Source organism: Oenanthe melanoleuca, linkage group LGE22, assembly GCF_029582105.1.
Source record: "Oenanthe melanoleuca isolate GR-GAL-2019-014 linkage group LGE22, OMel1.0, whole genome shotgun sequence".
Lineage (NCBI taxonomy): Eukaryota > Metazoa > Chordata > Aves > Passeriformes > Muscicapidae > Oenanthe > Oenanthe melanoleuca.
The window spans coordinates 1668675-1682153 of record NC_079363.1 but is presented as its reverse complement, the minus strand read 5'-3'; the positions used below and the strand labels follow the sequence as shown (position 1 = coordinate 1682153).

General features: G+C 52.9%; 1 protein-coding gene and 1 long non-coding RNA gene across 2 annotated transcripts; both read right to left on the bottom strand.

The window, feature by feature from the left end:
- Window positions 1–25: 25 nt before the first annotated feature.
- PA2G4 (proliferation-associated 2G4) lies at window positions 26–13039 on the bottom strand. Its single transcript, XM_056514998.1, has 13 exons — window positions 12818–13039; window positions 10598–10726; window positions 10192–10297; window positions 9880–9949; window positions 7972–8064; window positions 7637–7700; window positions 5629–5707; window positions 4875–4953; window positions 4647–4780; window positions 2974–3068; window positions 2256–2383; window positions 1422–1475; window positions 26–1326 (listed from the first exon to the last, which is right to left on the bottom strand). The coding sequence occupies exons 1-13, from the start codon at window positions 12903–12905 to the stop codon at window positions 1261–1263; spliced, it is 1185 nt and encodes a 394-aa protein (XP_056370973.1). The 5' UTR covers window positions 12906–13039; the 3' UTR covers window positions 26–1260.
- LOC130265753 (uncharacterized) lies at window positions 3099–3712 on the bottom strand. The gene is made up of 3 exons (XR_008842669.1): window positions 3613–3712; window positions 3237–3462; window positions 3099–3160 (listed from the first exon to the last, which is right to left on the bottom strand). It is a non-coding gene; the product is annotated as an uncharacterized LOC130265753 (long non-coding RNA).
- Window positions 13040–13479: the final 440 nt, after the last annotated feature.

Genomic DNA, 13479 nt, shown 5'->3' with positions numbered 1-13479 from the left:
GACAAAAAAAAAAAACCTACCAGAATAAAATCCAAGATCTCATGGTTTATTCTCTTTTATTTGACTTTGGTAACGTTTGGAGTTTTGTTTTTTTGTTTTTTTGTTTTTTTTTTTTTGGGGCTGGAAAAGTCGGATGTGGCCGAGGAAGCGCCGCGGCCTGCGGAGAGCGCCCGGGAATGTGGAATTCCCAAAAAAACCAGAGGGGGTGGGGACAAAAAGGAGCCAGGGGTATCAGCAGAGGGAAAAAAAAAACCTCAAACATTCAACTGACGGCGTTTAATCGGCTTTTTTTTCTCGTTTTTCTGCAGTTTTTTTGTAAAAAATTGACTATAAAAGAGTGATACCCCTGTCCCGACTGAGCTTCCCTCACCTCTCCCCTGAGGAATTCTGGGCGGATTTTTTTTTTTTTTTCCCCCTCAAAATTAAAGAATTTAGAGGGAAAATTGAAAAAAAAGTGAAATAAGAGAAATTTGAAGGTGGAATGTGCTCCCGGGGATATTGGGAAGGATAAAAAACAGCCAAACCCGGGATTTTAGGGAATTCAGCTCCGCAAGGCCTCAATGTCAGCGGCTTCCCCAGGGTTTGGATTATTTTAAAAACCAGTTTTGTGTTAAAAAATAGCAATTTTTTTTTTTTTTTTAAATCCCTTCAATCAAGGCAGAGGCAGAAAAGGCTCCTGGTGGGGGAAAAGGAGGAAGAACTTAAAAATTTGTGGGTTTTTTATTTTTTTTCCCCAATTTTAAAAGTACAATCCTAGAAAGGAAAAGATAAAAATTGCTTGCACAGGGCACTTTTCTGGGTGGAATCACCTGGTTTTTGGGGGTTTTTTGTGAAAATTTCCAAAGGGAAAAATTAAAAAAATAAAAAAAGGCAGCAGGAGGAGAAGGATGAGGAAGGAATCAGCAGCTCCCTCCACTCCCTCTCCCTGGATTTTATGGATTCACCTCTCCAAACATGGGGGAATATCAAAGATTTCATTGTGACTTTCACTCCTAATTTTTTATTAAAATTTTTTGCTGCTCTTTTTAGGGGCGGTTTTTATTATAATTATTATTCTTTTTTCCATTTTGAAGTCTGAAGTGGCAGAGAGAGATTCCTCCCTCCTTGGCAAAGTCAACGGGAGCTGTTGGATTCTGTGGGAATTCCAGAGTGCCTGGACCAACACCGGTGCCAGATGATTTCATTTCCGGATGGAATTTTGTTTTTTCTGGGTTTTTTTTTTGGGGGGAAAAAGGGGCAATTTGAGAACTTTAAGTGTTCTCAATCACCAGCCTCGTTCTCCTCTGCTGTCTCCCCCGTGGTGGCGTTTTCAGCGTTTTTGGAAGCCTGTGGGGACAAAACCAGGGATTTTTTAGGGTTTTTCTGCTGGAGAAACCCCAAAATTTGGGAATTCCCAACACAAAAAATGCCCAAATTTTTACCTTCTTTTTCTTTTTTTTCTGGGTCTTCCGGCTGGCAGAGCTTTGTAGAAGGGCCTGGAAGGGACAGAAGATTTTGGTTTTATTTTTTGTCTTTTATTTATTGGTATTTTAATCATTAATACTTCAACCGTTACTATTTAACATTATCTTAATGATCAATATTTCCATTATTATTTCAATTTTTAATATCTCAATTAAAAGGAAATTTTTACTATTTTACTCTACCATATATTAACATTTTATATCTAGATATAAATATAAAATATATTAAAAAGTACTAATAAAAGTACTTATATATTACTCAGACTATCATATCTATATTTATATATCTATTAATATAAATAGTGTAATTAATATAGACTATTAGACTAATTAATATAGACTATTTATTAGACTACATAATTAATAATTATTCTTTTGAAAATAAAACTATTTAATTTAAGAAAATAGTTTTAAATAATTATAATTATTGTAATATATTTATATAGATAAATTTATTAATTTACTATAGATTCCTATATTTACAGTATATTTTATTTATACATATTTTTTGTTTTTATATCTATTACATATAAAATTTTATTTTGTCTGTTTACACATAAATTTATTTCTTATTGATTAGCAATTAATCTATTAACACTAATAACTATTATAAACCTATTTTCCATTTTATTTTACAATTAATTTAACAATTCATAAATAACATAATTAGTAAAAATACGAAGTAGATACATTGTTCCAATGAATATTTCATATGGAAATAGAAATACATTTATGGAGATACTTAATTTGCATATTAGCGTTATTAATGATTAATATTAATGAGGAACCAACCTTGAGCTCCCCATCCTGCACCTCCAGGTCGGATTTGTAGAGCTCGGGCTCGAAGGGGCCGCTGGTGATCCTCATGGGGCCGTTGGGCATCAGCAGCACCGTGAACTTGAACTGGGCCACGAACTCGCCTGCGGGCACAGAGGGGTTAACGGGGAGCTGCCAGGACCTGGGGGCACTGAGGGGTTAATGGGGAGCTGCCAGGACCTGGGGGCACAGAGGGTTAATGGGGAGCTGCAGCCCTGCCAGGACCTGGGGGCACAGAGGAGTTAATGGGGAGCTGCCAGGACCTGGGGGCACAGAGGGGTTAATGGGGAGCTGCAGCCCTGCCAGGACCTGGGGGCACAGAGGGGTTAATGGGGAGCTACAGCCCTGCCAGGACCTGGGAGTGACTCTGAGCTACAGCCCTGCCAGGACCTGGGAGTGACCCTGAGCTACAGCCCTGCCAGGACCTGTGCATTAACCCTGAACAGGACAAAGGGGTTCACCCTGCCAGGACCTGTGGGCTAACCCTAAGCAACCTCTGGCCAGGTACTGTGGGGATAACAGGTTAACCTGCCAGGACCTGCAATCCCTGCTCTGTGAGCGGCTCTGCAGCTCCAAACTCACCTGGATCCATCCTCACCTGTCCCCTCCTGTCCTCTCCCCTGTCCTCATGTCCCACCTGTCCCCTCCTGTCCCCCCAGGTGTCCCCCCAGGGGTCCCCCCGTCCCAGTCTCACCTTCCTTCTCGTACAGGACGTTGAAGGGCTGCAGCAGCTCGTGCTTGGCGCACTCCACCACCCCCATGCGCGCCTTCTTCTCGTCCTCCAGCGCCCTGCGGGGACACGCGGCTCAGTGCACCTGGGAGTGCACCTGGGCACACCTGAGAGCACCTGGGATCACACCTGAGAGCACCTGGGATCACACCTGAGAGCATCTGGGATCACACCTGGGCACACCTGGGACCACACCTGAGAGCACCTGGGAGTGCACCTGGGCACACCTGAGAGCACCTGGGCACACCTGAGAGCACCTGGGAGTGCACCTGGGCACACCTGGGCACACCTGAGAGCACCTGGGATCACACCTGAGATCACACCTGAGTGCACCTGGGATCACACCTGGGCACACCTGGGATCACACCTGAGAGCACCTGGGAGTGCACCTGGGCACACCTGAGAGCACCTGGGATCACACCTGAGTGCACCTGGGATCACACCTGAGAGCACCTAGGAGTGCACCTGGGCGCACCTGAGAGCACACCTGGGATCACACCTGAGTGCACCTGGGATCACACCTGGGATCACACCTGGGATCACACCTGGGATCACACCTGGGCACACCTGGGATCACACCTGGGATCACACCTGGGATCACACCTGGGCACACCTGAGAGCACCTGGGATCACACCTTAGAGCACCTGGGATCACACCTGGGATCACACCTTAGAGCACCTGGGATCACACCTGGGCACACCTGAGTGCGCCTGGGCATACCTGGGATCTCACCTGGGATCACACCTGTGATCACACCTGAGAGCACCTGGGATCTCACCTGGAAACACTTGAGATCACACCTGAGCCAACACCTACAAACACCTGCCCAGGAAATGCTGAAATCCTCGGAATTCCAGATTCACTTCCTTCCCAAACCAACACCTGCTGGGAGAGGCTCAAAGCCTTGGAACCCCAGCCCTGGCCAGGTACCCCAGGTGCAATTCCAGCCCCACCCAGGTACCCCAGGTACAATTCCAGCCCTGGCCAGGTACCCCAGGTACAATTCCAGCCCCATCCAGGTACCCCAGGTACAATTCCAGCCCATCCCAGACACAATTCCCAGATTTACCTCAGGGTGAAGGACCTGGTGTCAAAGCACCGCTCCACCTCACTGAACAATGCTCAAAATCCCTGGAATTCCAGCCCCATCCAGGTATCCCAGGTGCAATTCCAGCCCCACCCAGGTACTCCAAGTATCCCAGGTGGAATCCCAGCCCCCTCCCAGGTGCAATTCCAGCCCATCCCAGACACAATTCCAGGATTTACCTCAGGGTGAAGGACCTGGTGTCAAAGCACCGCTCCACCTCACTGAACAACGCTCAAAATCCCTGGAATTCCAGCCCCATCCAGGTACCCCAGGTGCAATTCCAGCCCCACCCAGGTACTCCAAGTATCCCAGGTGGAATCCCAGCCCCCTCCCAGGTGCAATTCCAGCCCATCCCAGACACAATTCCAGGATTTACCTCAGGGTGAAGGACCTGGTGTCAAAGCACCGCTCCACCTCACTGAACAACGCTCAAAATCCCTGGAATTCCATCCCCATCCAGGTACCCCAGGTGCAATTCCAGCCCCACCCAGGTACTCCAGGTATCCCAGGTGGAATCCCAGCCCCTCCCAGCAGGATTCCAGGATCCACCTGAGGGTGAAGGGCATGGTGTCGAAGCGCCGCTCCACCTCGCTGAAGAAGGCGCGCGAGGTTTTCATCTTCAGCCCGTACTGCTTGGAGGGGTCCCGCTTGTAAATCGTGGTTCTCTGCCCCGCGTCCTTGGCCTGGAAAACATTCCCAGGGAATTCCCAAAAATCTGGAGGGATTCTGGAGCCACCCAGGCTGGGAATTGCTGGGGTTTCTCAGGGATGGGCTGACCTTTCCCTCGCCGCTGCTGACGAGGACGTCGACGGCGTAGACTTCGTGCACCTCGAATTCGGCTTTTTCGTGGTCCTTCCTGGGGGGAAATGGGGTTGGGGAGGCAGGAAAATCTGGGAATTCTGAAGGGAAAAACTTCCAGGAAACCCAAAATATTCCTGGAAGTTCAGAACCTTCAAGGAAAACTTCCAGGAAATTCAAAACCTTCCAGGAGACCCAAAAGATTTCTGGAAACCCCAAAATATTTCTGGAAACCCAAAAAATTTCTGGAAACCCCGAACATTTCTGGAAACCCAAAAGATTTCTGGAAACCCAAAAATATTTCAGGAAACCCAAAAGATTTCTGGAAATCCCTCCTTCCCAAGAGTCCCCATTTTCCCACACTGACCTAATTTCTCACCCCAATGCCCCCATTTCCCACTTGACCCCACTTTTCCCCAATCCCATTTTCCCTCTGTCCCCCTCATTTCTCACTCTGACCCCATTTCTCACCCCAATGTCCCCATTTCCCCCTTCACCCCAATTTTTCCCCCAACCTCTTTCTCACCTTGACCCCATTTCTCACCCTCCCATTTTCCCACCTCAATCCCCCTTTATCCCGACTCCCCCATTTCTCACCTCATTCATTTCTTACCCAAACCCCCATTTTCCCCCTGATCCCATTTCTCCCCCAATCCCATTTCTCACCCCAAACCCATTTCCCCCCCATTTCTGCCCCATTTTCCCCCCTGCCCCCCATTTTTGCCCCGCTCACTTCTGCTGGTCCGAGGGGTTCTGGATGATCGTTTTCTCCCCGTCGATCACGTGCTGCTTCAGCTGGTGTGACAACATCCCTGCGGGCAAACTGGGCTTACTGGGATGGACTGGGGTTACTGGGATGGACTGGGATCAACTGGGGTTACTGGGATGGACTGGGGTTACTGGGATGGACTGGGATCAACTGGGGTTACTGGGCTGGACTGGGGTTACTGGGATGGACTGGGATGAACTGGGATCAACTGGGGTTACTGGGATGGACTGGGATTGGCTGGGGTTACTGGGACGGACTGGGATGGAACTGGGATGACTGGGATGGACTGGGATGGACTGGGGTTACTGGGATGAACAGGGGTTACTGGGATGGACTGGGATTACTGGGATGGACTGGGATTACTGGGATGGACTGGGATTACTGGGATGGACTGGGATCAACTGGGGTTACTGGGATGGACTGGGGTTACTGGGATGGACTGGGGTTACTGGGATGGACTGGGATCAACTGGGGTTACTGGGATGGACTGGGATCAACTGGGGTTACTGGGATGAACTGGGGTTACTGGGACGGACTGGGATCAACTGGGGTTACTGGGATGGACTGGGATGAACTGGGGTTACTGGGATGAACTGGGATTGGCTGGGGTTACTGGGATGAACTGGGATGAACTGGGATCAGCTGGGGTTACTGGGATGGACTGGGATGAACTGGGGTTACTGGGATGGACTGGGGTTACTGGGACAGACTGGGGTTACTGGGATGGACTGGGGTTACTGGGATGGACTGGGATGAACTGGGGTTACTGGGATGGACTGGGGTTACTGGGACGGACTGGGGTTACTGGGATGGACTGGGAGCTCCAGGCACTGCACAGCAGTGGGCTGGACTGGTCTGTACTGGGTTGTACTGGTCTGTACTGGGTTGTACTGGTCTGTACTGGAGCCCCAGTGCCGCTCCCCCCCATTAAACCCAGGCAGAATTCCCACCCTGTGCTGAGCAGGGCCCAGCAGGATTTTGGGGATTCCTCCCTTTTCCCACCCTTCACTCTGGGCAGAGCCCTGGCATTCCCAACATTCCCAACATTCCCAACATTCCCAACCCACTCCCAGCCCATTGGAATTCCAGGGGATTTAACCAATCACAGCCACATCAGGGCAGCTGGAAAAGCCCAAGGGGAAAAGGACCAGGATGAGCTGCAGGATCTGATCCAGCAACCCCAGATCCTTCCCAGGCACCCGGGATCCCCTTTTTCCTGTAATCACTTTTTTCCTCCATGATCCCTTTTCTGTTATCCCTTTTTGCTGTGATCCTTTTTTCCCTGGAATTCCCTTTTCCCTGAGATCCCTTTTCTCCAGGATCCCCTTTTCTGTGTGATCCCTTTTATCTGGGAATCTACTTTTCCCTGGGTTCCTTTTTTCCCTGGAATTCCCTTTTCCTGTGATCCATTTTTCCCCTGGGATCCCTTTTTTCCTGTGAACCTTATTCCCTGGCACCCCTTTTTCCCATTTCCCTATGATCCTTTTTTCCCTGGAATTCCCTTTTCCCTGGGATCCCTCTTGTCCAGGATCCTTTTTTCTCTGTGATCCTTTTTTACCCCATGATCCCTTTTCCCTGGGATCCCTTTTCCCCATGACCCTTTTTCCCTGGGATCCTTTTTTTTCCCTGAAATTCCCTTTTCCTGTGATCCCTTTTCTCCAGGACCCCCTTTCCCCCATGATCTATTTTTCCTGGTATTCCTCTTTTCTCTGGGACCCCTTCTTCCCTTTTCCCCATGATCCTTTTTTCCCCTGGAATCCCTTTTCCCTGAAATTCCCTTTTCTCTGGAATCCCTTTTTCCATTTTGTCCCTTTTCCCTGGATTCCCTTTATGCTTTTTATCCCTTTTCCCTGGAATCCTTTTTCCTTTTTATTCCTTTTTCCTTTTTATTCTTTTTCCCTGGGATCCCCCTTTTCCCTGGTATCCCTTTTGCATTTTTATCCCTTTTCCCTGGAATTCCCTTTCCCCTCACCTTCAATGGGTGTGCAGTGGAACGCGTGGGCGATTTTATTCCAGGCCTCTGTCACTTGTGTGTTCTGGGATAAAAATAAATAAAAACCAAAATCAAAACACATTAAAAAAAAAAATTTGATGGATAAAAAAATTCCTGCCCCAAGCTTCCCTTAAATCCCATATTTTGGGAGAAATCCCACAGCTTTTCCAAGCAACACCTCTAAAAAAAAAAAAAAAAAAAGGGAAACCGGTGTTTTTCCATACAGCTGCTCCCAGATCCCCCACTAAATTCCACAGGTTGGGTCCCAAAATCCTCAGAATTCCCGAAATTCCTGAAATTCCCAAAATTCCCACCTGGTTGCCGGGTTTCACCAGGCGCAGGGCGGCCTCAGCACACAGATGAGCTGCCTTGATGACGTCGGCTTTGCGGCCGGACACGGGATTTTCCTGGGAAAAAAAACCAAAATTTGGGATTTCTGAGGGTTTGGGGCTTCAGATTCCACAGTTGGAATTCATTCCAATCCCTGGAATCTGATAAAAATTCCCTCATCAACCACTCCCAAAAGAATTCCACAGGATTCCCACTCTGTGCAGTCAAAAATATGGACTGGGAGAATTCCAGCAAAATTCCCACTGGAGCCAAACCATTGCCAAGGGATTTATTCCCAGAGCATGGGATAATCTGAGGAATTCCCAGCAGGAATTGCCAAGGTATCAGACAGGCCAAATTCCAGGGGGAAAGTGGGAAGCAGGGATTGGTTTTGGGGTGGAGAATGGGAATGTTCATCCTGGGCAAGGGGAATGTTCATCCTGGGGAACTGCAGCAGGAGAAGTGGGATGCAGGGATTTGTCAAGGATCTGGGTGCTGCCACCTCAGATCCAGAAAATCTGGGATTGGTGCCACCTCAGATCCAGAGGCTCCAAAGTGGCATCACTTTGGATCCAGAAACCCTGGGGTGGTGCCACTTTAGATCCAGAGATTTTGGGATGGTGGCACTGGGGATCGGTGCCATGTGGGATCCAGAAACCCTGGGGTGCTGCCACCTTGGATCCTGACACTTTGGGATGCTGCCACCTCAGATGCAGAGGCTCCAGGATGGTGCCACCCTGAATCCAGAGGTTCCAGAGTGGTGCCACCTCTGGTCCTGACACCTCAGCTACTGCCACCTTGGATCTAGGGACTCAGGACTGGTGCCACCTCAGATCCTGACACTCCAGGGCACTGCCACCTCAGATCCAGACACTCAGGACTGGTGCCACCTCGGGTTCAGGGTGGTACCACCTCAGCTCCAGAGACTCCAGACTGGTGCCACCTCAGCTCCTGACTGGTGCCATGTCAGATTTTGTCACTCCATACTGGTGCCACCTCAGATCCTGACACTCCAGTCTGGTGCCACCTCAGCTCCAGAGGCTCCAGAGCGCTGCCACCTTGGATCCAGGGGTTCAGAACTGGTGCCACCTCAGAATCTGACACTACAGACTGGTGCCACCTCAGATCCAGAGGCTCCAGGGCACTGCCACCTTGGATCCTGACACTCCAGGGCACTGCCACCTCAGCTCCAGGGGTTTAGAACTGGTGCCACCTCAGCTCCAGATGTGCCAGAACTGGTGCCACCTCAGCTCCAAATGTGCCAGAACTGGTGCCACCTCAGCTCCAGGGGCTCAGAACTGGTGCCACCTCAGCTCCAGGGGCTCAGAACTGGTGCCACCTCAGTTCCAGGGGTTTAGAACTGGTGCCACCTCAGCTCCAGGGGTTTAGAACTGGTGCCACCTCAGCTCCAGGGGTTTAGAACTGGTGCCACCTCAGCTCCAGGGGCTCAGGGTTGGTGCCACCTCAGCTCCAGGGGTTTAGAACTGGTGCCACCTCAGCTCCAGATGTGCCAGAACTGGTGCCACCTCAGCTCCAAATGTGCCAGAACTGGTGCCACCTCAGCTCCAGGGGCTCAGAACTGGTGCCACCTCAGCTCCAGGGGCTCAGAACTGGTGCCACCTCAGTTCCAGGGGTTTAGAACTGGTGCCACCTCAGCTGCAGACGTGCCAGAACTGGTGCCACCTCAGCTCCAGGGGCTCAGGGTGGTGCCACCTCAGCTCCAGGGGCTCAGAACTGGTGCCACCTCAGCTCCAGGGGTTTAGAACTGGTGCCACCTCAGCTCCAGAGGTTCAGGGTGGTGCCACCTCAGCTCCAGGGGCTCCAGGCCGTGCCCCTGGCACCCTGAGGCCCCCCACCCCCCCAGAGCAGACACCCCCCGATGACAAACCCACCTTGGAGGCGCCGAGCACGAAGGTGTGCGCCACGTTGGCGATGAAACCGTCCACGTGCACGCCCAGGTCGCTGCAACACAGGGGGAAAAACGGGAATTCCAGCAATTCCAGCAACACCTGGAATGTCTGTGGTGCTCCACAGGCACCAGCACAGCCAGTGCTGCCCCAGGAGCCCCTCCAGGCTCGTTAAAAGGCTTTAATTAGCAAGGTGAGGTGGAAATACAGGGTGGGAATGGATGGTCTGACAGGTCCTTCCAACCCAAATAATTTTAGGATTTGGGGAAGGGAGAGGGAATTTCCCGTGGCACTCACATTTTGACCAAATCCCCGTCCTTGAGGATGTAATCCTGGTCACTCTTGAGCGGGGAGAAGTGACACACACAGTTATTTACGGATATACTCGTGGGGAAGGCGATTCCTGGCAATGGGAACAACAAAAAAAAAAATGGATTTGAGGAATGGTTTGAGATTCCACCCTGTTGAGACACCTTCCCCTACCCCAGCACCTCACAGGGAGGAATTTCCTCCCAATATCCCACCTAAAGCTGCTTCCAGCACCCCCAAAATGGGAATTTAGTGACAAATCTTTATCCCAGACCCTCCAGAGTCACCCTCCCACATCATTCCCATGGATCCATGGAAATTGAGGCAGATTTGAGATAAAATCAGAGAACAGAAAGAATTCCCCTTGCCAGGAATGAGACCCTTCCCCACTCACCTTTCTTCATTTCCTTTTCCTTTTTGAAGATTTTCCCAGTCTCTTCCATGATCATGGCATCACCTTTCTCACACAGGCACAGCACGGACGCGCCGGGATTCGCCACCTCCACCACGGCACGCAGGACCCCTGGAATTCCCAAAAAAAAAACATTTTCATGGATCCACAGCCCCAAATCCAACAGCCAGAGGGAAAAACCTACTTGTTCTGCCCAGACTCCAGCCCTAAATCTCAATGGGAAAGGTGCAAATCCTGCTTTAATTCGTTTATTTGGGAATATTTTTGGGACTGTTTTTGGGAATGTTTTGGGGATTTTTTTTGGGACTGTTTTTGGGAAATGAGAGCCTCACACTCCCAAATTCCTCTGGGAGAAGTCAGAGCTCCAGGAACAGGTTTGGGAATGACTGGGAGACATCAAAGCCCACTCCATGTCCCAGTTTTCCGTGGAATCCATGTGCTGACACAGGGAACGCCCCACGCGCCACTCCAGGAAGTTTTGGGAATGTTCCACTCCCCAAAAAAAAACCACCAGGAATTTTTCCTGGGGAAAAAAACCTGGGGAAAAAAAAGGTGTCCCCAGACTTCCTCCAGCTTCATCCACAGTGCTGATCCCAAAATATTCTGGAGTGTCCCCTTACATTCCCCTCTTTGTCCCAGTGTGTTTCCTCAGAATTCCAAGGAATCCCTGGGAGTGCTGTGGCATTGTCACCTGTGCAGCAGCTCCAAATTCCAGCCCTTTTCCATGGGAAAGCTGGGAATATTTCAAAGCAAGGATAAGATTCCAGATAAGAGCTGGCAGGACACGGAGGGGGAATAAAACAAATGGGAAAAAAAAAACCAAACAGGGAAAAAAAAACCAAACAAGGAGCAGATAAAGGGGAAAACCCTCGGAGAATTCCAAGGGATCAGAGCAGCAGGAACACTCCTCAAATCCTTCTCTCCTTCCTGATATTTTTTAGGGAGTTAAGGCACTTTTAATCCCTAAAAACCGACAGCTGGAAGGGGATTTTTTTTTGCAATTTTTTTTGTGTGTTTGCTCTTCCCAAAGGAGGAGAACCTACGTGGAGAAGGTGCCTTTCCCCCTGGGAAGGGAGGTGACCAAACCTCCAGTCTGCCCAGGAGACCTCCCTCCCTTCCCGAAGGGAATCCCCGCTCCCAAATCCCTCCGGGGACACCCGCAGCAGCTCAAAAGAAGCTCTGGAGTCAGCAGGAAGCGGGGTGGGACAGCGGGGAGCCCCGCGGAACCGGTCGGGGCGGCTCCCGCAGCCGGGACACCGGGAAAGGAGTTAAAAAATAACCGGGAAAGGGGGGGCAGAGCCGGCCGGGGGTGGGGACAGCGGCTGGAGCCACATTCCCGGGACAGGACCCCAATTTCTGGGGCTGGATCCACACCCTGACCGGGACAGGATCCCGTTCCTGGGACAGCACCCCCAGACCGGTTCGAGACCCAATTCCCAGGACTAGACCCCCCCATTACCGGGACAGAACCCCCCTTTTTAAGACAGGATCCCGTTCCTGGAGCAGCACCCCCAACCCGGTTCGGGATCCCACTCCAAAAACAGGACCCCCATTCCCAGATCTAGACCCCGTTCCCAAAACGGGACCCCCAGACGGGTTCGGGACCCCATTCCCAGAACTGGACCCCCCTTCCCAGAACCGGACCCCGTTCCTGGAGCAGCACCCCCAAACCGCTCCGGGATTCACCCCCAAACCCAGACCCCCCATCCCCAGCACAGAACCCCGTTCCCGGAGCAGCCCTCACCCCCCAACCCGGCCAGGCCTCCCCGCCCGGGGCTGCCCCCGCTCCCGTCCCGTCCCCGCCGCCAGCGCGGGCTGAGCCCCCCCTTTAACCGGGAGGGGGTCGGGGGTCAGAGCCCGAACAAAGGGGCGCGGGCGGGTCGGGGCTGGGGGCGGCAGGCGCGGCCCGGCCCCGCTCCCGGTGCACGTGGGGCGCGGTACCACGTGCGGGCAGCGGCGGCGGCCGCGCGGGGCCGGGCCCCGCCGGGACCGGGGGGGTCCCGCACACCGGGACCGGGGGAGGGGTCACACCGGGACACGGAGGGGACTCCCGACCCCCGCCCCCAGCCCCAAACAGCGCAGCGCAGCCCCTGAGGGGATCCCAGCCCGGGGGTCTCACAGCGGGGGCCGCTCAGGCCCGGCCGCTCCCCCCTCAGCGCTCCCCCCGCGCCACCCCCCCCCCTGCCCGCGGCCCGCACTCACGGTTGGCGATGTCCCCCCCCATCTTGTACTTGGTCACCACCAGGTCCTCGGCGATGGTGAGCTCGTTGGCCTCCTCCTCGCCCGACATGGTGGGAGCCCCGCCGAGCCCCCCGGAGCCCCCCGGGCCTGCTGGAGCCCCCCCCGCCCGGCGCTGAGGAGCCCCCGGGACCGCGAGCCGGAGGCGCGAGCAGGGCAGAGCGCGGGCTCCGCGCGGCGCACGCTGGGAACGCGAGTCCTGCCCGCCCCCCTGGACTACAACTACCGGCGGGCCCCGCGCGCAGAGCCCCGGACGGGGGCGTTCCGCTCGCCGCGGACTACAACTCCCGGCATGCAGCGCGGTTCTCGCGAGAGGAGGCGGGGGCGAGAGAACGGAAGCGGCGCGAGGGGGACTATGGGGGATGTAGGCGGATGAAGGGGCGGCTCTGGAATTTCGGCACCGGGACCGGTCCCTGCTGTCCCCGGACCACTGAACTCGCTCACCCGCCTCAGTGTCATGTTCCAAATCCCTCCGTACCCCCCCTCGGTGCTCCCTTCGACCCCCGGTCAAGCCCCCCCAGCACTGGGACCGGTCACTGCCCGGGGCTGTCGCTGTCCCTGGTTCACGGTCCCGATCCCCGGCTCGGTGTTGCCCCCACGACCCCCCAGTCCAGCCCCCCAAACCT

Coding starts and splice junctions, on each gene's coding strand:
- PA2G4 (XM_056514998.1), bottom strand. CDS start 12,905: ATGTCGGGCGAGGAGGAGGCCAACGAGCTCACCATCGCCGAGGACCTG. Junction 5,708..7,636: donor CCACTGCACACCCATTGAAG/GTGAGGGGAAAG, acceptor GTTTGCCCGCAG/GGATGTTGTCACACCAGCTG. Junction 3,069..4,646: donor ACCATGCCCTTCACCCTCAG/GTGGATCCTGGA, acceptor GTGTCCCCGCAG/GGCGCTGGAGGACGAGAAGA.